At 45.1% G+C, this 23,826-nt stretch overlaps 1 protein-coding gene across 1 annotated transcript in view; it reads right to left on the bottom strand.

The window, feature by feature from the left end:
- Positions 1-23,826, bottom strand: part of LOC137372494 (phospholipid phosphatase-related protein type 4-like) — a 76,537-nt gene that overhangs the window by 35,827 nt on the left and 16,884 nt on the right. Inside the window, exon 2 of the mRNA XM_068036363.1 lies at positions 14,588-14,773. Coding sequence (XP_067892464.1) covers positions 14,588-14,773 — 186 coding nt within the window. The remainder of the gene's footprint in view (positions 1-14,587; positions 14,774-23,826) is intronic.

Genomic DNA, 23,826 nt, shown 5'->3' with positions numbered 1-23,826 from the left:
GGCATCTGTGAACAGGACAAGCAATAGTGAGGCTTTTCAACCAATCAGAGTGAAGAATCCTCACTACAACACACAGCGTCCAAACCCAGAAGCAAAAAGCAGGAAAGATAAATCAGATTTAAATGATGTACAGAAAATGAAATAAAGATTGGGAAATACAGATGGGATTAAGTAAGAGAGATAAAAGTGGCAGACAGAAAAAATGCCAAAAAATTATGTTTTATTTTTAAAAATCTCCAACACTCATTTTCTTCTTAAAGAATGAGATTTCACATTTGTAAAATTAAATTTTCAGAGTCAGAGAGTGCTCAGTAGTGATTATCACTTTTCACACTGTTAAAAACTCATTTACTCATGAATGCACCAGCCCTAACTTTTTCAGCTGTTTTTAGTACATATATATGCATCACTTGTGTCAGAACCTGCCTCTCAAGGAGTGGCCTTCACAGCCATCAGCAAAGGGGTACCAAGAGAAGAGGATTGTTTGCGGCGTGTTCATCATCTGTCATAGATGGAAGGATGCCAACCACAACTTAGTGCATAACTAGTAGGCAAGTACAGCCATGATTTCAATGCCGAGTCTATCATAAAAGCACATCCTATGAAGGAGCAGGGCATCTCTGACAATAACTTCTGGATTTCCATGTTTAACTGTATATGTGCGTGGTGTTAAATTTCTTCTTATAACAGTGACGCTGTTAGCCTAACCTTTATTCTCATTGCAAATTCCAGGCCAATGTGTTGGGCACTAGGCATGAACATAAGTTAAAATTGCTATTCTCTCATATCTGGCTCCTGGATTTGAATCCAGCCAGGACAAATATAGTGAAAGCCTCCACTCTCTGACTGCAAGCGAAGACAGATCCAAAGCATCAAACACTGCTGACAGTTCAGCACTTGGCAATCACATTCATCAAAGATGTAATGCAGCCAAATGTGTTCAAATGGATACATTCACAGTGGCACAGTAGGGAGTAACTGGGCATAAGGTACACTGTTGTGAGACAGTAAGGGAGATTTCAGTCAAGATCTATGCTGTACACTAGGAGTGCTTGATGTTATTCATGTCCAAAGTTGAAAATTCATCCATCACTGATAGATTTAAGAAAAAGAAAGTTAAAATAGTATGCAAAAAAATGATTTTCAATTTTTATACTTCTGTTTGAAATCATGAGACTGATTGTAGCATCCCTGGGAATTCAAATACACAGATTAATGTATCCAATGTGATTTTCTATCTGTTTAATGCGTAAGTTCTGCACTGTGAGTAATAGTTCTCAAAATTTCCCCCTCATACTCTAAAGAAGTTATAGTCTGCCAATCATAAAAAGATGTCTAAACAGTGTCTATTTTGAACTAAATAACAGGGCTCAACTCGTTAATAATGTTATGAACTGCTCCTTATCAATTCATTAGGTATTCACTATAACAAAAGAGTTGCCAATAGCAAAATGCAACTTTTGAAACACATGGAACAAAGAGACTTAAATAGCTGAGGAACAAAGTGCCTGAATAATTTAATGTAAAGAGTTGATTGACTGCCTTTCCATAACGCATTATGACTTTGAAAGAGTGAACCTACCCACCATATAATTTAAATACTAACAAGGACAATAACCATTTATGTAACTTCACTCAAGTAAAATAGCATCTCTGAAGCTTCAAATGGCAATCACCTATAGCTATTATTTGTATTTTATGTTTGGGTACATTGTAGAAATAGATGTGTTTTACTTTTAGATTTTAACTCAGGATTCTCTCAATCCCTATTTAATATTACTGTGAGCTTTTTTTGCAATGGGAGATCTTGCTAAAGTTAATAGAGAAATTTTGGTCCCATAATGAAAAATAACAGTATTTGATAATATAAGTTCTGACATCATTGATAATTTTATATGCAATAGAAAGACATGTTTGAAACCAAGTTGATTGAGCTGGAATGTGTTCACTTTGAGAAAGAAAAATGCAGTTATAACCTACCTAAGGCATGTATTATTATACCTTCCACACACAGGGTAAGTTTTCTGTCATTAACCTTGTTTGAGAAACTGAGGCATGCAGTAGTTTAGGAGACTGGATAGTGGAGTGGCTTTGTACACTGAACTTTTACCTGTGCCTATGTGTTTGAAACCACCTCAAAATTATGGGACAAAGTCTTCTCTCACCCTCTGAAAGTGTTTGTGGACGCTCAATCCGGTTCCTAGTGGGTGTGAGTGTACAGCACAAGAAACTGCTCCTAATTTAGTGCAAACTGGGCAACCTTAGAACCACAAACATAGTTGGTGTAGGATATGGAAAAATAAGCTCATTTTGAGGTTGAGACTAAGGTACATTAATGTGACAGAGTAAGCGTTCCTTTGACATACTGTTGATGATTTAAGAACCTAAGAAATAGGAGCAGGAGTAGGCCAATCATACACCTGGCAATTGGAAAAAATGTTCCGCTCCCCAAATGGCTGTCTTCATATTGTAGTGAGTCAATCATGCAGGTAAGGATCTTTTAAAGTTACATACAACAGATAGTTATAGAGTCAGAGTTATACAGCACAGAAACAGGCCCTTGAAAAAAATGTTTCCTCAAATCTCCCCTAAACCTCCTGCCCCTTACCTTAAATCTATGACCCCTGGTTCTTGACCCCTCCACTAAGGGAAAAAGTTTCCTCCTATCTAACCTATCAATGCCCCTCAATCTTGTACACCTCAATCATGTTCCCCCTCAGCCTTCTCTGCTCCAAGGAAAACAACCCTAGCCTTTTCAGTCTCTCTTCATAGCTGAAATGCTCCAGCCCAGGCAACAACCTGGTGAATCTCCTCTGCATCCTCTCCAGTGCAATCACATCCTTCCTATAGTGTGGTGACCAAAACTGTACACAGTACTCCAGCTGTGGCATAACTAGCTTTTTATATAGCTCCATCATAACCTTCCTGCTCTTATATTCTATGCCAAGTATCCCAAATGCCTTCCTAACCTACCTGTGCTGCTGCCTTCAGTGATCTATGGACAAGTACACCAAGGCCCCTCTGACTTTCTGTACTTCCTAGGGTCCTACCATCCATTGTGTATTCCCTTGCCTTGTTAGTCCTCCCAAAATGCATTACCTCACACTTTTCAGGATTAAATTCCATTTGCCACTGCTCCAGTTGGGGTTGATTTCTACCTTCACTGACTGTGGAGTAAGCATTGCCTTGGTGGAGTACAGGAAGTAAAAATGTCGTGGCTGGATCTGGTGGGGGAGCTCACTGAAATTAATGTAGAGAAATCCAGTGGGTTCAGTAAGAGGCTTTCAATCCTCCCTACCAGATTTTCCCTTCTCCAGTCTGCCTAGGCAATGCTGAATTCCAAAGGGGCGAAGACAAAAATCTATCGCATCGTGTGGAATTTTGCCTAGCCCTGCACCACCTATAGAGTTGCCTTTGCAGCTTGTGTGGATTATTGGAATATTCCACCCATGATGCTAGAGGTGTAAAATTACAGCAGGACTAGAGTAATGGTTTTAATATCACAACTTACAAAATACCACGTTATTTCCTACACCATCCATCAAGAAATAATTGCAAGCCTTAATAGCTTATTGATACTGGGGCCAATTGTTTTGTCTTTGACAACAACTTACATGTATATAGCACATTCAGCATAGTAATATATTCCAAGAAATCAGGAGAGATGATCAAAAGCTTGTTCAAAGAGGTTGTTTTTAAGGAGCATCTTAAAGGAAGAGAGAGAGGTAGAGATTTGGAGAGGTTTAAGGAAGGAATTCCAGAGCTAAGGACCAAGGCAGCTGAAAGCATGGCTGCCAATGGTGAAGCATTTAAAATCAGGGATGCACAAGAGGCCAGAATTGGGGGAGTGCAGAGATATCGAAGGCTTCTAGGGCAGGAGAAGGCTACATAGATAGGGAGTGGTGAGGCCATGGAAGGATTTGAAAACAAGGATGAGTATTTTAAAATTGAGGTATTGACAGACTGGGAACCAGAGAAGGTCAGCAAGCACAGGGGTGAATGAGAATTGGAGCGAGTTACGAGATGGCAGCAGTGTTTTGGATGAGCATAAGCTTATGTGGGGTGGAAGATGGGGGGCTGGTCAAGGGAATATTGGAATAGTCAAGTCTAAAGGTAACAAAGGCATAGAGGAGGGTTTCAGGAGCAAATGAGATGGAATCGGAGTCGAGCGATATTGTGGCGGTTGAAGAAGGCAGACTTTGTGATGGTGCAGATATGTGGTCGGAAACCCAACACTGAGTTTGTAAACAGTCCTGCTGAACTTAAGACAGTCACTAGAGATAAAAATGGTGGACAGGCAACAGAGTTTGTGGCAGGGACCAAAGACAATGGCTTGAGTCTTCCCAATACCAGTATTTAGTTGGAGGAAATATCTGCACATCCAACATTAGATGTCAATCAAACAGTGTAACAAACCAAAGACATTTGAGGTGTCCAAGGAGGTCGTGATGACATAAGACAGAGTGTCGGTGCCATACATGTGGAATCTGATATTGCCGAGGTGTAGCATGTAGATGAGAAATAGAAGAGGGCCAAGAATAGATCCTTGGGAAACTCCAGAGGTAACAGATCAAGAGTGGGAAGAGAAGCAACTGCAGGTGATTCTTTGGTTATGATTAGACAGATAAGAATTGAACTAAGCTAGGGCAGTTCCACCTAGCTGGCTGACAGATGAGAAGCATTGGAGGACGACGCTGTGCTCAACTGTGTTGAAAGGTTGGGAGGGATGAGAACGGAGAGTTTATCATGATCACAGTCACAAAGAATATCTGTTATGACTTTAACAAATGCTATTTCAATATTGTGTGCAGGCCGGAAACCCAATTAGAGGGATTCAAACGTGGAATTGTTGGAAAGGAAGGCGCAGATTTGGGAAGCAACAACACATTCAAAAACCTTAGAGAGGAAAGGGAGGTTGGTAATGAGGCAGTAGTTTGCCGAAACAGCGAGATTAAGAGTAGGTTCTTTGAGGGGTTAGGTGATGACAGGCAAATTGAATGAGAAGGGGACGGTACTTGTGGAAAGGGAACCATTAACAATATCAGCTAATATTGGGCCCAGAAAGGCAAGTTAAATGGTCAACAGTTTGGTTGGAATAGGCTCGAGGGAGCAGGACGTGGGTCTCATGGACAAGATAAGGTTGGACAGAGCGTTGCAGGAGATAGGAGGGATCTAGAGAAAGACATGATTCAGGGCTAGGGCAGTGGGAGATTTTGGGAAAGTTTGTCCCAACAAGTTAACAAAAGGGAGAGAAGTGGCAAAGGCACTTTGTGACAAAAAGATCCATGAGCTCCTCTCTGTTGGAGGTGAGGATGGAGGCAGGGGAGGGTGGTTTTGGAAAACAGTTTGTAGGAGAGATAAGAAGGCAGAGATTACCTTTACATTGCTGAATAGTAAGCAGTTTTAGCAATAGACATTGCCTGAAAATGCTTTAAGTGGTCTGGCCAGATCTGGCGATGAATGGTTAAACCAGTTGATTACCAAAAACATTCAACTCTAAGTCCCTTGGACTTAAGGGAGCTGAGATAAAGGAAGGGGAGGCAGATTTTATGTTCTCCCCTTCAGCGAGCTTGGAGGCAGGGAAAACATTTAATCTGGCAGGATGGTGGCAGGTGGGGACACTGCCACCTTCCCACCTTCATCCCAATTAAGTCTGTGGTGGGATGGCCTGGGGACGGCCTTCCCACCTGCCGCCGATTGAGGCCCTTAAGTGGGAAATTAACGCTCAATTAAGGACTTCATGCCTCATACACCAGTACTAGCCCAGTGGTGGGCAGGCCTGTTGCCACACGGGAAGCATGACAAGCAAACCTTTGCTGGTTGCTTCTTGGCTCCCGGTGGGTGGAGGGTGCCTAGTTCAAAGGTGCCTGATCGAAGGACCCGGCATCGGGAAGGTGGGGACCGCTGAGAGCCACCCCCTAAACCCTTCCCCGCAACCCCCACCCCTCGAAACACCTCCTGCTATGACTCACCTGTGGCCAGGGTCCCTCTACGATCCTAGGCCTTGGGTGGGTGCATTACCAGCAGTAGCCACCACCTCTACTGTGGCACTACTCAGTAAAAGAATTGCTGGCCTCTGATTGGCCAGCTGCTCTCAGCAGGCGGGACCTCCATCCTCGTGGTCCTAAATCATGGGGAAGGCCCACCGCTGTCCACTTTAAATGCCTGATTGGCACATAATGCGCGGGGCACTTGCTGGCTCTTCAGCCGGTGGCCAAGACCCCTGTCGTCTACCCCCCCCGAAGTGTATGCCAGGAGAATAATTTGGCTGAGAAAGAGTAACAGTGGTGGAGAGGGCATGATTTAGCAAATCAGTAGCTGTCGGGATGTCATGATGAATTGCAGGCCAAAGTCTAGGTACTTGCTTTAGATAGTTCACCTCTAAGTCAGTTCTAAATGGTTAAGAACTGGTGAAAGTCCCACCCAAAAGGTCAAGCAGAAAAGGCATTATATTCTGTGGTATCAAATAATTTGCATAATTATTCAAAACCTCAGTTGTTGAATCAAATAGGGCTAGAGATCACAAGAGAGGAAAATTCAAAGGGCTATCAGTGATGATGTATGAGGTGTGGCACAATGGAGAGACAAACAAAAATTCAGATTTTTTAGCAGGAACAATTGTAATCTGCATTAAAACAAGTGCTACTTCTACAATTATTACAGTGCCAATAATAGTGTAAGAAGGAGCAAATCAAAAGCATGTCCAAAATAACTGCTGACTGTAATTAAAACAGTGCTGTTGCTGCACAAGGGTCGTGAACATGGGCTAACAAAGGCAAAGTGCCATGGGGAACTGAATATTTCAAAGATTCTAATCTCAACATTTAGCACAGAAACAGAGTTTGGAATATAATAAGGCACAATAATGTGAACGTATCTATCTATACAATAATATCTTGTAGCTACCAAGCACAGCATACCTTAAAGGAAACCTTCAGGATCTTGCACCTCTCAAAGGGGAAGCCGCAATTAGATAGAGTGCAGATTGGAGAGTTGGGCTTGGCGGCGGACGAAAAAAACATACCAGCTCATCAGCATGCCCGGGGTGGCCACCCACCGCACCCCCCCCCTTGCCCCACCCTCCGTGTAGGGCCGGGCTGAACGACGCAGTAAATGGCGTCTGCTGACAAGTCATCAGGTGCTGGCGCCATATTTAAACAGCTGCCAGCCCTGCAGTCAGACAGAATTGACTTGAAAACCTTGTTGCTGGAGCTGAGAAGCCAGCACAGGAGCTGTTGAACATCATTCTGAAACCAAGATCCCAGTAAAGCACAGGAGATGGCAGACGTTCGAGGAAGGATTGCCTCACGGTTTAGTGATGCCTCTCTGATCAGTCTCCTCCAGGTTGCACGGGCAAGGCAGGAGGTCCATTTCCCCAGCAATGGCAAGAAGAGGCCCTCCCGCCTGACCAAGCAAGCCTGTATGGAGACTACAGAGGAAGCAAGCTGCCATGGGGTCACCCACCGATACTGGATCCAGTGCCACAAGAGTATGAATGATCTCATTCACACGGCAAAAGTAAGTGGCATTATTTTTTGCGGCCCCTTCTGACCTGGGTTTGCCCACACAGAGTGGCACATGGGTGCCACTGCCATGTCAAACACAGGGAAGCTGGGCGGGGAGGATTGATGCCACATGGATGATTGCATGTTTGAAAGAACCCACCTTCATTTGCACCCCAGAGCATGGCACCTACATGAAAGGCTGAGTCTGTCTGACATACTGATCATCACCCACCTTTTGTTGTAGTGCCCCTGTTATGAAATGAGTCACGTTGTTGTTTGGCAACATTATACATCTGCATCCTTGCTCTTCCAGGCGAAGAGGGTGCACAATGCGAGGAAGTCCTCCAGGACTGGTGGAGGGGTGCCAGACATACAACAACTTTCACTGGCTGAGAAGGAGGCCCTCGAGCTAGGTGGCGGTCAGGAAGGACGTTCCATTTCAGAAGTGGAGTTTGGGTTCCCAGGTGAACATATATCTCTTAGACAAATGCAATGATTATTCAACATATTTCCTTTGTGGACACAATGCAGTCATGTTAGTGATAACGTACACCAGTGAACCTAAAACTGTGCTCTTTACATTGTATCTGGCAGGGCGACGCTCTAAGGGGCATCAGAAGCCCCGGAGAGTGCCGGAACCTCTGAGGAGGAGACAGTCCGAGAGGATGCAGCGTCCCATGACACTTCCGCAACTTCCACCAGCGCAGAGACGCTCACCTGGGTGGAAATGCATTCGGCATTAGAGTCTGGATCACAAGCTGGTGAGAGCACCACACGCGTGCCCAAGCAACTGGCTGAGGCTGAGACAGCTGAGGCCTCTGACAGTCAGAGGACTATGGGTGGCCAGGCCCATACTGAGCCCCAGGTTGATGATGACCCTCTGGTGTCGACAACACAGGGCATGCTGGACTTGCAGGGAGAGGTAAGACAACATCTGGCGGAGATGCCACAGGCCATGTGCAGCCATGAGCAGGTGATGGAGTAATCCATCCAGGCCATGACAGCTACTATGTCCTGGGAAAATGAGCACACAGCTTCCTCCATGGAGAGGATGGTGGCCCTCATGGACAGTCACATTCCACAGATGTGTACTGACCTGCAAACCTCCCCTCAGCCATGAGCTGGATGCAGCAGTGGCTAGGCGAGAGAGGGACCAGAGGCCTGGAGAGTGTCTCTGTTCCTGATCCTTCTCAGGAGAGCAGCGAGGTTCCCACGAGCCTTGAGACGGAGGAGATAAGCCGACCATATGTGGGGTCTCCCCTCAGGGTAATTCCAATGTGGACACCAACTCCTCAGGCCCTCCGCCAGTGAGTCCAGCTCCAGCAGCCACAACCTCTGAGGAGAGCCCTGCACTGGTGCAGGAGGCCCTCAGGCCGCTGGGGCCCTCCAGGTCTTGTGGGCCCAGAGTACAACTGCCCAAGTTATCCAAAGCCAAAGGGCGTCCTGATCAGCAGCCTGCCTCCAGTCAAGCTGTTAGTGCAGAGGTTTAAAACTGACGCCATGACACATATGGGTTATCACAGGTGACACATATATGTATTGATTACTTCTCATTAAATGTGTTTCTCTAACAAGTGTATCCTTTTTACTGTGTGAATGGCGCATGCCAGCATGTGCCGACTATGTCTCCTCTCGTTAACTCATTGACCTGACAGCAATGCCAATGTATGGAAAACCATCATCGCCATGCCAGTATGCATGATGTGGCACTGCAAGGATGCAGTCATATGGGCAATGGCTCAGTCATCTGCTGCCATTAATAGTGGTGACGCAGATGTCACAGATGCAGGACACTGCCTACCAGCTGAAGTACGGTGATGTGTCATGGGCAGCATATTCTGCTCCTCACAGATTGAGGAAGCGTTCAGCAATAAGGCATTGTCGAGCATCCCTTGCTCTTTGCTCGCCCTGTCTGCGATGCCTCGATGATCTCCGTCCTCCCATACACGAATGCTGCCTCCTCTGTGTCCTCATCATCTGACGATGTCTCCTGCTCCCGTCTCTCATCATCCTGCAAGGCCTCCCCCCTCTATATTGCAAAGTTGTGCATAACAAAGCATACAGCAACAATGCGCACTACCCTTTCTGTTGAGTATTGCAGGCCACACCCAATCTGTCCAGGCAGTGGACGCACATTTTCATCATGCCGCTGGCCTGCTCAATGGTAGCTCGTGTCGAGCCCTGGCAGGCATTGTATCTCTCCTCTGCATTGCTGGTACGGTTTCTCACCAGTGTCAGCAGCCATGTCTGCAAAGGGTAGACCTTGTACCCAAGAAGCCACCCCTGGATCTGAGCTGATGCAGTGAAGAGCATTGGCATCTGGGACTGGCGCAGGATGAATGAGTCATGGCATCTGCCTGGAAAGCGGGCACACACTTGCATAAAGCGTTTCCTGTGGTCACAGACGAGCTGCACGTTGAGTGAGTAGAAGCCCTTTTTATTCAGGAATGCAGCTGGCTGTCCGACTGGAGACTTGATGGCCTCATGCATGCAGTCGATGACCCCTTGCACTTGTGGGACTCCCATGGCCCCAAATTTGATGGCCCTTTGGTCCTGACTCTCAGGGTCTGTCCTGAAGTGATCCATCGTCACCGGCCCTCCTGTACAAGGCATCGGTCACCTCCCTGATACAGTGGTGTACTGCTGACCGTGAAAGTCCACAGGTCGCCGGTGGGTCCCTGGAATGATGCGGATGCGTAAAAGGTAATAGGCCGCGGTGACTTTGAGTGCCACAGGCAAAAGGTATCCATTAAAGTCCATCGGCTGTAGGTCATCATTCAGCAGTGCACAGAGATGTGTCACCACCTCTCTGGACCTCTGCAGTCACCTCTGACACTGACGCTCAGACATCTGCAGGTATGTCATGCGGGACCTGTAGACCCGCTGTCTTGTCAGGCGTTGAAAGCACCTTGGTGGCTGCTGCTGCTCACTTCCTTAAGCTTCCATGTGGACTGTGCCTACCTCTTGGTTCCACGTCTGGTGGATATGGCTCCTCACGGCACTTGGATCAAGAAAGACAGGATGGACCAGCCCCATCTGAATGCTGCAGGTGAACTCGGTGCCTTCAGTAGGTCAATGGTACCTATCAGGGCAGAGAGTGATGTAAATTGCTGCTTCAGCTGTGTTCCATCATCACCTATATGGTATGGCATGACATTGCCCATCTTAACTTTACATAATAGTGGGGTGGCATGAACATGGTCATGTTACTGATGTTGCATGGATGCAACCATCTGCCACATGACCTTCGATCCCATACCATTTTTGGCCCCGACCCGACACAAACGGGTCATGGATTGCTATTGCTCCCCCTCCCCCAAACAGCGTTGGCGATTTCAGGGTCAGCCCCCTTCACCCCCCCACCAAACGGGACGCAGAATGACCCCCTTTATGGTAGAAGGGCACGAGGTACCTTGCTTCTTTCATGTAGAGTTTTGTCCCGCTCATTGCAGACCTCCACCCACCTCCCTTCTTTTACGCAGAGTTTTGTCCCAGTCATTGCAGTACCACACCCACCTTCACCTGCTCCGAGGACTGATGCTTCGGTGCTGCCAGCTTTTCACGGGCGTGAACGTGAAGGCACATGAGTGCGGTGGGCTGACAACAGAAGGCCTCGCTGCCGCCGCGATTGGGACAGGCCGGGCCGATGTCGAGGTCAGTGGCGGGCCACATCCAGAGCAATCTTCATGGCCCCCCCATCACCGTTCGCAACGTTGGGGCCCCTATAAAATCCATCCCTTCATACTCCACTTTTGCAATTGTGTCCAATCGCTCAATGTCAAACCCAACTTTGACAACATTTCCCAAACTTGCGCTTGATTGATTGATTGATTGAGAATTTTGCCTTTTCTGTTCTTTTGGTGGAAACATTTTTGCTGCCTATTTAATTTGCTTTTATTACCAACTCTATGAATGTTTCATTTTATGCACTATTTTTATATCCCGTCCTCTTGTGTGACCTGTGCAATCTCTGGCCCAACCCCCACATGGACCAGCTTCTGAAAGGATCTTTTTACATCTTGCTCGTGCAAAGTTGCTAAGTAATTTCTATTACTTCTGACCTTTTTTCAGTAATTCAATTTAAATGACATTAATTATACATAAAATTCCTGTCATTATGAAATAACATAAAATATGATTGATCATGAGCCAACTCACAGGACATTCAATAGTTAATATCAATTTGTACTGTTATGTTATCATAAGGACCTCATTTAATTACATCAGATAAGAATCCAGAATATTTAAATTTTAAAACGAGCAGATTTTATACCAGATACATGGCAGCATGGTGGTTATGTTACTGGATGAGTAATATGAGAAACCTAGACTAATAATCCAGAGATACGAGTTCAAATCCCACAATGGCACCATGAGAAAATTTAAATTTAATTAATTAAATAAAATCTAGGAATAAAAAGCCAGTAATCAGTACCAGATTGTTGTAAAAACCCATATGATTCAAATAATTTCCTTTAGGGAAGGAACTCTTCCATCCTGTACGGCCTATGTGTGACTCCAGACATACAGTAATGTGGTAGACTCTTAACTGCTCGCTGAATTTCCCTAGAAAGCCACTCAGTTGTCTTCAAGATGGAAGCTCACCACCACCTTCTCAAGGGGAATTAGGGATAGGCAATAAATGGTGGCCTTAACAGCGATGACCCTACCCTGTGAATGGATAAAAAAACTAAATTCTGACATCCTGGACTGGTCAGTATAAGTTGTTTTTGTAACTCTTTCATTGACATCTAACTGTATTAAAGCTCACTTTTTTTATTATAAACTCTTAGTACAGTTCCCAAAGACAGTCTCATGCTATATTTAAATGGCCATTGTTCATTTTCATTTGTAGTAAATAAGCAACGATATTAAACTAGTTGTAACAGTCTAAATGTAGTAAATTCATCTGCTGTGATTTTGTTGGGGAGTTAAATATTACACCTCCAGGCTGCAGATTTAATTTTCTGCACAACCCAATGTAATTCAGTCCGTGGCTGTGTAAACAACTCCAGCTTTCATTGAATTAAATTCAATGGATAGTTTGAAGTATTCAGTTGTGAATGTGATTTAGGGTCTGTGGAGAATTTTGGCTTCTCTTTCCACAATTTAAAACTACTAACAGAATTTCTGTGGTGCTATTTATGTTAAGTCACAGTAAAAAGTATATAATTCCTGCGAATTGGCTGTTCCTGAGATCAATGATAGACTCATTTCTTTCTGTTTATAAGACCCTTTTAAAATTGTTCCTTATTGATTGTTAGGTTCCCTATTTGTTCAGTTTGTTGTAGTTTTCTAAATGTATTTCAGACGTGAGTGTGCTACAGCCTTTGCAGGCCTCGATATTAACATCCCCCCTCCCCAACCCCATAATGGGCAGGAGAGGGTCAAGGGGATGGGTTAAAAATTGAAATTTGCGTAACCCGGCCACAACACATCGCGCAGGCCATGAAGAGGCGGGATGCTTATTAGCATATTTAAATTGGCCTCCTGCCTGGGAAGTGAGAACTCCCAGCCTGGGGCGTCCCGAACCCCAGCTCCACCCCTTGGCATCATTAGACTTGACGGAGCTGAGCAAAGGTCCCTCCCCTTACATGCTGAATGGGAGTTCCTGGGGTTGGCAGGAACATGCTGTAAGCGGGCAGGTTCTGCCAGAGCCCTTTATGGTGGAGCCCTGGCGGGATCCTTGAGGAAATATAGAGCCAGTACTATATTATTGAACGTGCCTGTTTGGGGAGGGCCGGCACTGTGTAGACAACTATCTGCTGGCCTTTCACTTCTAAGACCAAGGTACAAATGCTCTCTCTGGTAGCTGTAAAGGTCTTGTGTGAAATTGGTTTCACCCATTCTCAATCCAGTTCATAGTAGTATGGGCAAAATTGCAAAATTACCTTACTTTGATGCTAATTGTCTCTTTCACTAGGAAATATAGAATGGCCGATGTGGGAAATGGAAAAAAAAATCACACTATCCCTGTACAAGGTGTTCTTTTGAGATTAGGGTTGAGGGGCAGATTATTGTAGGGGCATAGTAAAGTAAGCTCTATTCTGCATTTAACTGTGCTAGACCGGATCTAGGACTGCTTGATGTTGATATTGGGTTCTGAAACGAATGTGTTTCATTCCCCAGCACAAACTTCTGTCATCCTTGAAGAGCACTACAAAAAGAGAATGTGCTGTTTTGATCTAAATGAGCCTATTTTTGCTACTCATATAATCTGGCTCTTGACTGACCTAGACTATTTCCAATATCCACTCCAATATATCCAGTGGAGTGGTTGATAATGAAATACATCAGATTCAATTATCAAGAGAGCGGATATCTCACCAGTGACTGTGAATGTCAGTAGTTCTTTAATGAATATGAAAGGCTAGTCAAAAGTGGGTCATAATGGTCTTTGCACTGATGAAGGTTCTTTTATATTGCCTTCAGTGGCTGAGCTCCACAGCACAAACATAAGTACACTTGTAAAATCAAGCATGGACCTACAAATATGCCAGCCTAGTCAGGGAACTAAACTCAAGTAAGTAAATTTGGAGCGTTAGTCCTCCATACTCCAACTGATGCAGCAACTGAGTCCCTGTATAACACAGTGCACCCAACAGAACTGGCAGCTGAATTAAAAGTAAAAGGGGATGAGTAAATCAGGGACTTTGCTTTTTGGAAAGGAGGGTAACAATTGCACAACTGATGCTGTGAAAGACAAATGCCCTCAGTTCCTGGAGCTCACTAGCCTGATCTGTTTATCTCATAGGCATGAGACTGTGATAGAACATTAAAAACAGCCTCTAAAGAAAGCATGGAAAATCACACACAGCCACCAGCTATTCAAAATTATTTAAAATAAGAATTAACCTTTAAAATGTTCATGCGTGAAATCTCAGTCTCATGGACAAAGAAGTTATAGGTCAAGCCTGCAAAATAACAAGGAATTATGCATACTTTCAAAGACTTACACTAACTTAATTAGTATTTAATATGGGAGTGGGGGCAGGATTGGAAAGGACTCTAAAATCAATCATATATTAAATATCATGTTTCAAACGCAAGATGGAATTCATAATATTATATAAAGTACGAACCATGGCTGCAGGTCCAGCAAATGCCAAGCTAAGTAACATGAGGAAGGGGATGATTTCCTGAGTGGGTTCAATATACGGCATGCTGAGTGTCCTGTCATGACAGTTGAAGCCCGAGCGAACCGGTTTGAAGACATCTGTGAGCTCCAGGAAATAAAGACTGACAATGGAGGAAGCCAGTATTGGAAGCTGAGAAAGGAAAATGAGAAAAGGCACATGAGCTATATACCAACATATCGCAAACTAAAACAGTATTTTATTCCAGGAAATAATGTGAAGCCAATAAAATATTACAAGCTAAATTATTCATGTACCACACGTGACATGCAAAGGTTTATTTGATTCCCTTACTTGTAGCAGTCATCAGGAATAAAGGATTGAGAAGATTTATCACATAGTACAAATACTTGCATTTTTATATTAAAAACAATGCCAGTTTAAATCCTATTTGGAGAACTCAGAATGTGATGCACTACCTTGACTACCTTGAATGGGACTACTGTCTCTGAACAGACAGGGGACATTCTGAAGGGGGAGGGTGAACAGCCAGAGGCTGTGGTACACATTGGTACCAATGACGTAGGCAGGAAGAGTGATGAGGTCCTGCAGGGGGAGTTTAGGGAGTTAGGTAGAAAGTTAAAAGACAGGACCTCTAAGGTTGTAATCTCGGGATTACTCACTGTGCCACGTGCCAGTGAGGCTAGAAATAGGAAGATAGTGCAGCTAAACACGTGGCTGAACAGCTGGTGTAGAAGGGAGGGTTTCAGATATCTGGACCATTGGGATCTCTTCAGGGACAGATGGGACCTGTACAAGAAGGATGGGTTGCATCTAAACTGGAGGGGCACAAATATCCTGGCTGCGAGGTTTGCTAGCGTCACTCAGGAGGGATTAAACTAGTGTGGCAATGGGGTGAGAACCAGAGCAGTAGGACAGCAAGTGAAATAAATGAGGGGGAACTAGTAAATAAGGCCAGTAAGACTAAGAGGAACAGCAGGCAGGGAGATGTTGTGGAGCACAGCGGAACTGGTGGTCTGAAGTGCATTTGTTTCAATGCGAGAAGTATAACAGGTAAGGCAGATGAACTTAGAGCTTGGATTAGTACTTGGAACGATGATGTTGTTGCTATTACAGAGACTTGGTTGAGAGAGGGACAAGATTGGCAGCTAAATGTTCCAGGATTTAGAAGCTTCAGGCGGGATAGAGGGGGATGTAAAAGGGGTGGGGGAGTTGCATTACATGTTAAGGAGAATATCACAGCTGTATTGCGGGATGACATCTCGGAGGGGTCGTGCAGTGAGGCAATTTGGGTGGAGCTCAGGAATAGGAAGGGTGCAGTCACGATGTTGGAGTTTTCTATAGGCCTCCCAACAGCCAGCGGGAGGTAGAGGAGCAGATATGTAGACAGATTTTGGAAAGATGTAAAGGTAACAGGGTTGTAGTGGTGGGTGATTTTAACTTCCCCTGTATTGACTGGGACTCACTTAGTGCTAGGGGCTTGGATGGGGCAGAATTTGTAAGGAGCATCCAGAAGGGCTTCTTGAAACAATATGTGGATAATCCAACTAGGGATGGGGCCGTACTGGACCTGGTATTGGGGAATGAGCCCAGCCAGGTGGTCAAAGTTTCAGTAGGGGAGCATTTCGGGAACAGTGACCATAATTCCATAAGTTTTAAGGTACTTGTGGATAAGGATAAGAGTAGTCCTCGGGTGAAGGTGCGAAATTGGGGGAAGGCTAATTATAACCATATTAGGTAGGAAGTGAAGAATTTAGATTGGGGGAGGCTGTTTGAGGGTAAATCAACATCTGACATGTGGGAGAATCCAGGACTGGCATGTTCCGGTGAGGAAGAAGGATAAGTTTGGCAAGTTTCGGGAACCTTGGATAACGCGGGATATTGTGAGCCTAGTCAAAAAGAAAAAGGAAGCATTCGTAAGGGCTGGAAGGCTAGGAACAGACGAATCCCATGAGGAATATAAAGACAGTAGGAATGAACTTAAGCAAGGAGTCAGGAGGGCTAAAAGGGGTCATGAAAAGTCATTGGCAAATAGGATTAAGGAAAATCCCAAGGCTTTTTATACGTATATAAAGAGCAAGAGGGTAACTAGGGAAAGGGTTGGCCCACTCAAGGACAGAGATGGGAATCTATGTGTGGAGCCAGAGGAAATGGGCAAGGTACTAAATGAGTACTTTGCATCAGTATTCACCAAAGAGAAGGACTTGGTGGATGATGAGCCTGGGGAAGGGAGTGTAGATAGTCTCAGTCATCTCATTATCGAAAAGGAGGAGGTGTTGGGTGTCTTGCAAAGCATTAAGGTAGATAAGTCCCCAGGGCCTGATGGGATCTACCCCAGAATACAGAGGGAGGCAAGGGAAGAAATTGCTGGGGCCTTGACAGAAATCTTTGCATCCTCATTGGCTACAGGTGAGGTCCCAGAGGAATGGAGAATAGCCAATGTTGTGCCTTTGTTTAAGAAGGGTAGCAAGGATAATCCAGGAAATTATAGACCGGTGAGCCTTACGTCAGTGGTAGGGAAATTATTAGAGAGGATTCTTCAGGACAGGATTTACTCCCATTTGGAAACAAACAAACTTATTAGCGAGAGGCAGCATGGTTTTGTGAAGGGGAGGTCGTGTCTCACTAATTTGATTGAGTTTTTTGAGGAAGTAACAAAGATGATTGATGAAGGAAGGGCAGTGGATGTTATCTATATGAACCTCATAAAGCCTTTGACAAGGTCCCTCATGGCAGACCGGTACAAAAGGTGAAGTCACACGGGATCAGAGGTGAGCTGGCAAGATGGATACAGAACTGGCTCGGTCATAGAAGACAGAGGGTATCAGTGGATGGGTGCTTTTCTGAATGGAGGGATGTGACTAGTGATGTTCTGCAGGGATCAGTGCTGGGACCTTTGCTTTTTGTAGTATTTATAAATGATTTGGAGGAAAATGTAGCTGGTCTGATTAGTAAGTTTGCGGACGACACAAAGGTTGGTGGAGTTGCGGATCGTGATGAGGATTGTCGGAGGATACAGCAGGATATAGATCGGTTGGAGGCTTGGGCGGAGAAATGGCAGATGGAGTTTAATCTGGACAAATGTGAGGTAATGAATTTTGGAAGGTCTAATGCAGGTGGGAAGTATACAGTAAATGGCAGAACCCTCAGGAGTATTGACAGGCAGAGAGATATGGGCGTACAGGTCCACAGGTCACTGAAAGTGGCAACGCAGGTGGATAAGGTAGTCAAGAAGGCATACAGCATGCTTGCCTTCATCGGTCGGGAGATAGAGTATAAAAATTGGCAAGTCATGCTGCAGCTGTACAGAACTTTAGTTAGGCCACACTTCGAATATTGCGTGCAATTCTGGTCGCCACACTACCAGAAGGATGTGGAGGCTTTGGAGAGGGTACAGAAGAGGTTTACCAGGATGTTGCCTGGTCTGGAGGGCATTAGCTATGAGGAGAGGTTGGATAAACTCGAATTGTTTTCACTGGAACGACGGAGGTGGAGGGGCGACATGATAGAGGCTTACAAAGTTATGAGCGGCATGGACAGAGTGGATAGTCAGAAGCTTTTTCCCAGGGTGGCAGAGTCAGTTACTAGGGGTCATAGGTTTAAGGTGAGAGGGGCAAAGTTTAGAGGGGATGTGCGAGGCAAGTTCTTTACACAGAAGGTGGTGAGTGCCTGGAACTTACTGCCGGGGAAGGTGGTGGAAGCAGGTGTGATAGCGACGTTTAAGAGGCATCTTGACAAATACATGAATAGGATGGGAATAGAGGGATACGGTCCCCGGAAGTGCAGAAGGTTTTAGTTTAGGCAGGCATCAAGATCGGTGCAGGCTTGGAGGGCCGAATGGCCTGTTCCTGTGCTGTACTGTTCTTTGTTCTTTGTACTGTACTGATTAGATAATACATCTGAAGTAAGCTTCAATTATAATACATTTGAATAAATGTCACTGTCTGGAGGAAACATTAAGAAATATTTATTTTTTATTCATTCACAGGATGTGGGTTTTGCTGGCAAGGCCAGCATTTATTGCCAATCTGTAATTGCCCTTAGGAAGTAATGGTGAGCCACTTTCTTGAATCGCTGCAGTCCTTTGTCGTAGTGGTTTGGTACAACTGAATGGTTTGCTGGGCCATTTCAGAGGGCAGTTAAGAGTTAGCCACATTGCTGTGGGTCTGGAGTCACATATATGCCTGTCTGGGTAAGGACAGCAGATTTTCTTCTCTAAAATACATCAGTAAACCAGATGGGTTTTTACAACAATCCAGTAGTTTCATGGTCACCATTACGGCGATTAACTTTTTAATCCAAAATGTATTTAATCAACTGTGGTGGGATTTGAACTCATGTCTCCAGATCATTAGCTCAGGCCACCGGATTAGTAGTCCAGTAACATTAGCACTATGCTACCATACCTAAGCATATAAAATGATGTCTAGAAAGTTGCAGTTGAACAGTTAGAACCAGAATAGACAGGATGGGGTGGGTGGCCTCCTTCTGTGCATTGATTCTATGAATTAGAAACACAATGCAAATTACAATTGAAGCTTTCAAAATTGTGTGTTGCGACAGCTTGTGTAGGTTGATTTAGAAAATAGTTAAGCAATGTTTCCGTCACTTCGGGTCTTTTCTGTACTCGCCATGGTTTATTTAAATATCCAAACAAGTTTTGATTTCCAATGAAAGAGCATGAAATACGCAGTTGCGCAATGTTTCAGGGCTTTTCAACAGTTTACCAAACATCTGAACTGAAATGTCCCTGGATCTCACTCTGCTGATGAGTGCAGCAGTGAACATTCAAAAGCTGATGGTATTTGGCAGGGTGGATACTCAGCCTCTGCTGGAGCCTATGCTCCTGGGCAGTCATCTCTCACCAGCTACAACACTGAACTGGTTAATGTCACAATTACAGCCAAATCCTTGTTGAACAAACTTTCTGCCAAATGCATAATTGCTTCATTATTGAACTAACTCCACTTGACCAGATAAACTAGTTCCAACCTGGTCATTTTGACTTCTCAGTGGAAAACAACAACATAGTTCGCTGAATTCACATTAATACTGCCTAGACTAGGCACTATATGCAACAGCAGATCCTTCAAAGGAAAATGCTATTACAAGTTTCACTCCCTTTTCATTTTGGGCAGAGAATAACAAATCCTCAGCAAAGGAAAATTGATAGTTTTCACCTTCTCTCCTAATTTTCCAGTAACAACAGTGTACCAGTCCTACTGCCAATCATTGCAAAGCTCAGGAAACCCAAATGCAGCAAAAGTTGTTACAAAATTCAATTATAATAAACTGTGATCTGATCACCAGTTAACTTCAGTATCAATTAGTCAACTTGTAATGACTTAGTCTCATTGCTCAATAATAAAGTGATTCTCCTGCTATCCCATATAAAGTTAGAGAATTGACCCCCAAGAGACTTTGAGAATTTAAGCAGCTATCCTTTCTTTCAGCTGGTTGAAAGGGTGGTCTTTTATGATAGATGTAGCGAGCTGTTGAATTTGATAATCAAAGGATGGGAAGCACCACATCTTGAAAAAAATATATTTTCCACCTTAGCGCAACAGTTATGCCTGATTCCATTGGGGAATTGTACCAATTTTGTTTCGCATGTTCATCAATGGCCTAGCAGCTGTCATCAAAAGTGATACTATTCACTTTGGTGATCAAGCTATCGCCTGCAGATGAAGACAAAATTGGGGACAGCAGCCAGTTAATGGTGTATTAACTTCAGCACTGAGGAAACCAAGTCAATAAATCTGTCAAAAAAAAGATTGACTGTGGTGCTGACCACTCATGCATACTCTAGAAGTGTGAAATCCATCTTCAGTTACAGATTTGCAGTTCTTATATTGGGTAATCATATTTGCCTGTGCTGGTCCAATAAGTGATTGATTTAGGTTGAAAAATGAGGGTACCCCTACTAAGAGTTTCGTGCTTTTGTCAACATCAGGATATTTGTGTTCTGCAAAGCTTAGATTCATAGAATCATAGAATGGTTCCATCATAGAAGGAGGCTATTTGGCTCACGAGGTAGTGCTGGCTCTCTGCAACAGCAACTCAGCTGGTCCCACTAACCCGCCCTTTCCCCGTAACCCTGCAAACTTTTATCTTCAGGTCCTTTTCCAATTCCTTTTTGAAAACCACAATTGAATCTGTCTCCACCACACTCTCAGGGGGATGAATTTAATGAGGCCATTTGGAATGGGAATCGAGTCGTGGGGTCAGGAGAATTGCGTCGGACGCGTCCGCCCGGAAATCCGTCATCATGATTGGGTTCCTACTTAAGTCAGCGGCGGGACAGCTCCAAGGCAGCCTCATTGTCCTGACGTGATGGGAGGGTAATTTAAATTGCTGAAAATATAGTTATAATGTATTTGCATGCAATTAAAAGCAATTCAGTGAAGGGCTTGGAGACGGCCCCCATGTGTCTTTGGATTCCCAGCCATTGAAAGGTGACGGCACCAAGGCGAGGCCTCAGTGTCATGACAGGAAGGCAGCCGTGACCAGCACTGGACAGGGAAAGAGGAGGCCATTGTTGACCTACAGTGCTATACACTCTGCATGGGTGGGCATGTTGCTGGGTGGCATTACCAGGTGGCTGTTACCAGGGGACATTACTGGGTGATCTGCATGGGTGGCCATACTATCGGGTGAGAGGGTAGACTCTCAACAAGGGTGGGCACTGAGGGCCATTAGCGAGGTTACCATGAGGAGTAACAAAGGCAAATCTACCAAGGCAACTTCATCTCTGCGAGGACAACACTTTGGACGTTTACTGATCATCTGGCATAGGTCTCATACACCCTGTCATTGTGGACCCCTGTGACGTGATGCAGCGCCTCCAATGGACATAGGGCCAGGAAGCAGCTGCGCCTGTCCGTGAAGCTCCATGAAAAGCGCAGCAGCAGCCAGCCATGCCATGAAGGACCCCCCACCCCGTGCCAGAGAGTGTACTGGACTTGAATCAGCTACCTTCAAATGTCTGACCAGCATTGTCAGTGAAGACTGCGGTTCTCCAGGGAAGCTGTCACCGACTTATGCGCCATGCTGCAAGAGGGTCTGCGACCTATGGGATTTGTTGGTCACCATAAGCTCATGGCCTTGAAGATCACTGTGGCATGAAACTTCTATGCGTCTGGATCATTACAAGAATCAAGGGAACATGTATGTGTTCTCCCAGGGAGCAGCTCACCACTGCATCAAGGAGGTGAACAATGCCCTGTTCAAGAGGCCCAGCGACTATGTGCACTAGTGGACCCATCCTGACAGTCAGGTGGAGAGGGCAATCGGATTCAGGGTCATTGCTGGATTCCCCAGGTGCAAGGTGGGATAGATTGCACACATGTGGCCATCAAGGCTCCAACGGTCCAGCCAGTCGCCTTCATCAACAAGAAGGGCTTTTAATTCCATCAATGTTCAACTGGCCTGTAACTACTGAAAGCACTTCCTTCAGGTGTGTGCCCACTTCCCGGGAAGCAGCCATGACGCCTACATACTTCCACAGTCCCAGGTGCCACTGCTTTTCTGGCTGCCCGCTTACTTTCAGGGATGGATTCTCAGGGACAAGGGCTACCTATTGAAGACATGGCTACTGACACCTGTGAGGAACCCTCTCACTGCAACAGAGGAGAGGTACAGCACTTGCCACGGCTCCACCCATGTGATCATCAAGCAAGCCATTGGACTGCTGAAGATGAGATTCTGGTGCCTGGATCGATCCAGCGGAGACCTGCAGTATGCTCCAGTGAGGGTTTTGCATATTGTGGCGGTCTGCTTTGCTCTGCACAGTCTGGCCCTACAGATGGGGGAAGCCTTGCATAAAGAGGACATGATTGATCGCCACCCCTCAACTGATGAGGAGAACGTGGAAGAAGCTAATGAGAAGGCTGCACTGGATCTTGAAACCCTTGCACCGGAGCCAGGCACATTGAGTGATGGGCCAGGAATGCAAGAGCCTCATACGTACCTACTTCCAGCCACCATAATAGCCTCCCAAAGTGAACTCAATAAAGACTCACCTCAATGTATTCAGTCTGTCATCTCAAAGCACCCAGCTTAACCATGCACTTTGGTTCACGTGAGATGCTTACCAACGGAGGGCTGTGCCTACACTGGCAGCCCACTGAAGGAGAATGGTGAAGTCAGCATCTTACTATTAAGACATGAAAGAATAAGCATTTTCCATAAATAATGTTAACTTCAATAAAGAGAAAATGTTTTAACACAAAAACACGGCGGCACAGTGGCGCAGTGGTTAGCACCGCAGCCTCACAGCTCCAGCGACCCGGGTTCAATTCTGGGTACTGCCTGTGTGGAGTTTGCAAGTTCTCTCTGTATCTGTGTGGGTTTCCTCCGGGTGCTCCGGTTTCCTCCCACATGCCAAAGACTTGCAGGTTGATAGGTTAATTGGTCATTATAAATTGCCCCTAGTATAGGTAGGTGGTAGGGGAATATAGGGACAGGTGAGGATGTGGTAGGAATATGGGATTAGTGTAGGATAAGTATAAATGGGTGGTTGATGGTTGGCACAGACTCGGTGGGCTGAAGGGCCTGTTTCAGTGCTGTATCACTAAACTAAACTAAAAACTAAAACAAATGCCAAACACCCATGAAACCTCAAGTGCACCTAGGTAGTTTTCTTTATACATTTATAATTGCTTCTACGAGGTGTGACCCCTGTGCTAGAAGCTGGGCTGGAGGCCAGCTGCTGATCATGCTGCCCCTTGGCCTGTGATGACTTTGGCGGGCGTCCTCTGGCTGCCTGAGGCCTGGAGTTGGACACAATACTCCAGTTGAGGCTGAAACATTGTTTTACAAAGGTCCATCATAACTTCCTTGCTTTTGTACTCTATGCCTCTGTTTATAAAGCCCAGGCACTTTTTAACCACTTTCTCAACCTGCCCTGGCACCTTTAACGATTTTTCTAAATATACCACCAGGTCTCTTTGTTCCTGCACCCCCTTTAACGTTATACCCTTTAGTTTATATTGCCTCTCTTCATGCTTCCTGCCAAAATATATCACTTCAGATTTCTCTGCATTAAATTTCAATTGTCACGTGTCCATCCATTCCACCAGCCTATTTCCACTTGGAGTCTACCACTATCCTCCTCACAGTTCACAATACTTCCAAGTTTTGTGTCATCTGCAAATTTTGAAATTGTGCCCTGTACACCCAAGTCTAAGTCATTAATATATATGAAGAAAAGCAGTGCATTTAGT

Source organism: Heterodontus francisci, chromosome 8 (genome assembly GCF_036365525.1).
Source record: "Heterodontus francisci isolate sHetFra1 chromosome 8, sHetFra1.hap1, whole genome shotgun sequence".
Classification (NCBI taxonomy): domain Eukaryota; kingdom Metazoa; phylum Chordata; class Chondrichthyes; order Heterodontiformes; family Heterodontidae; genus Heterodontus; species Heterodontus francisci.
Note: the sequence above shows the minus strand (reverse complement) of the source record. Positions and strands in the feature narration are given on the sequence as shown.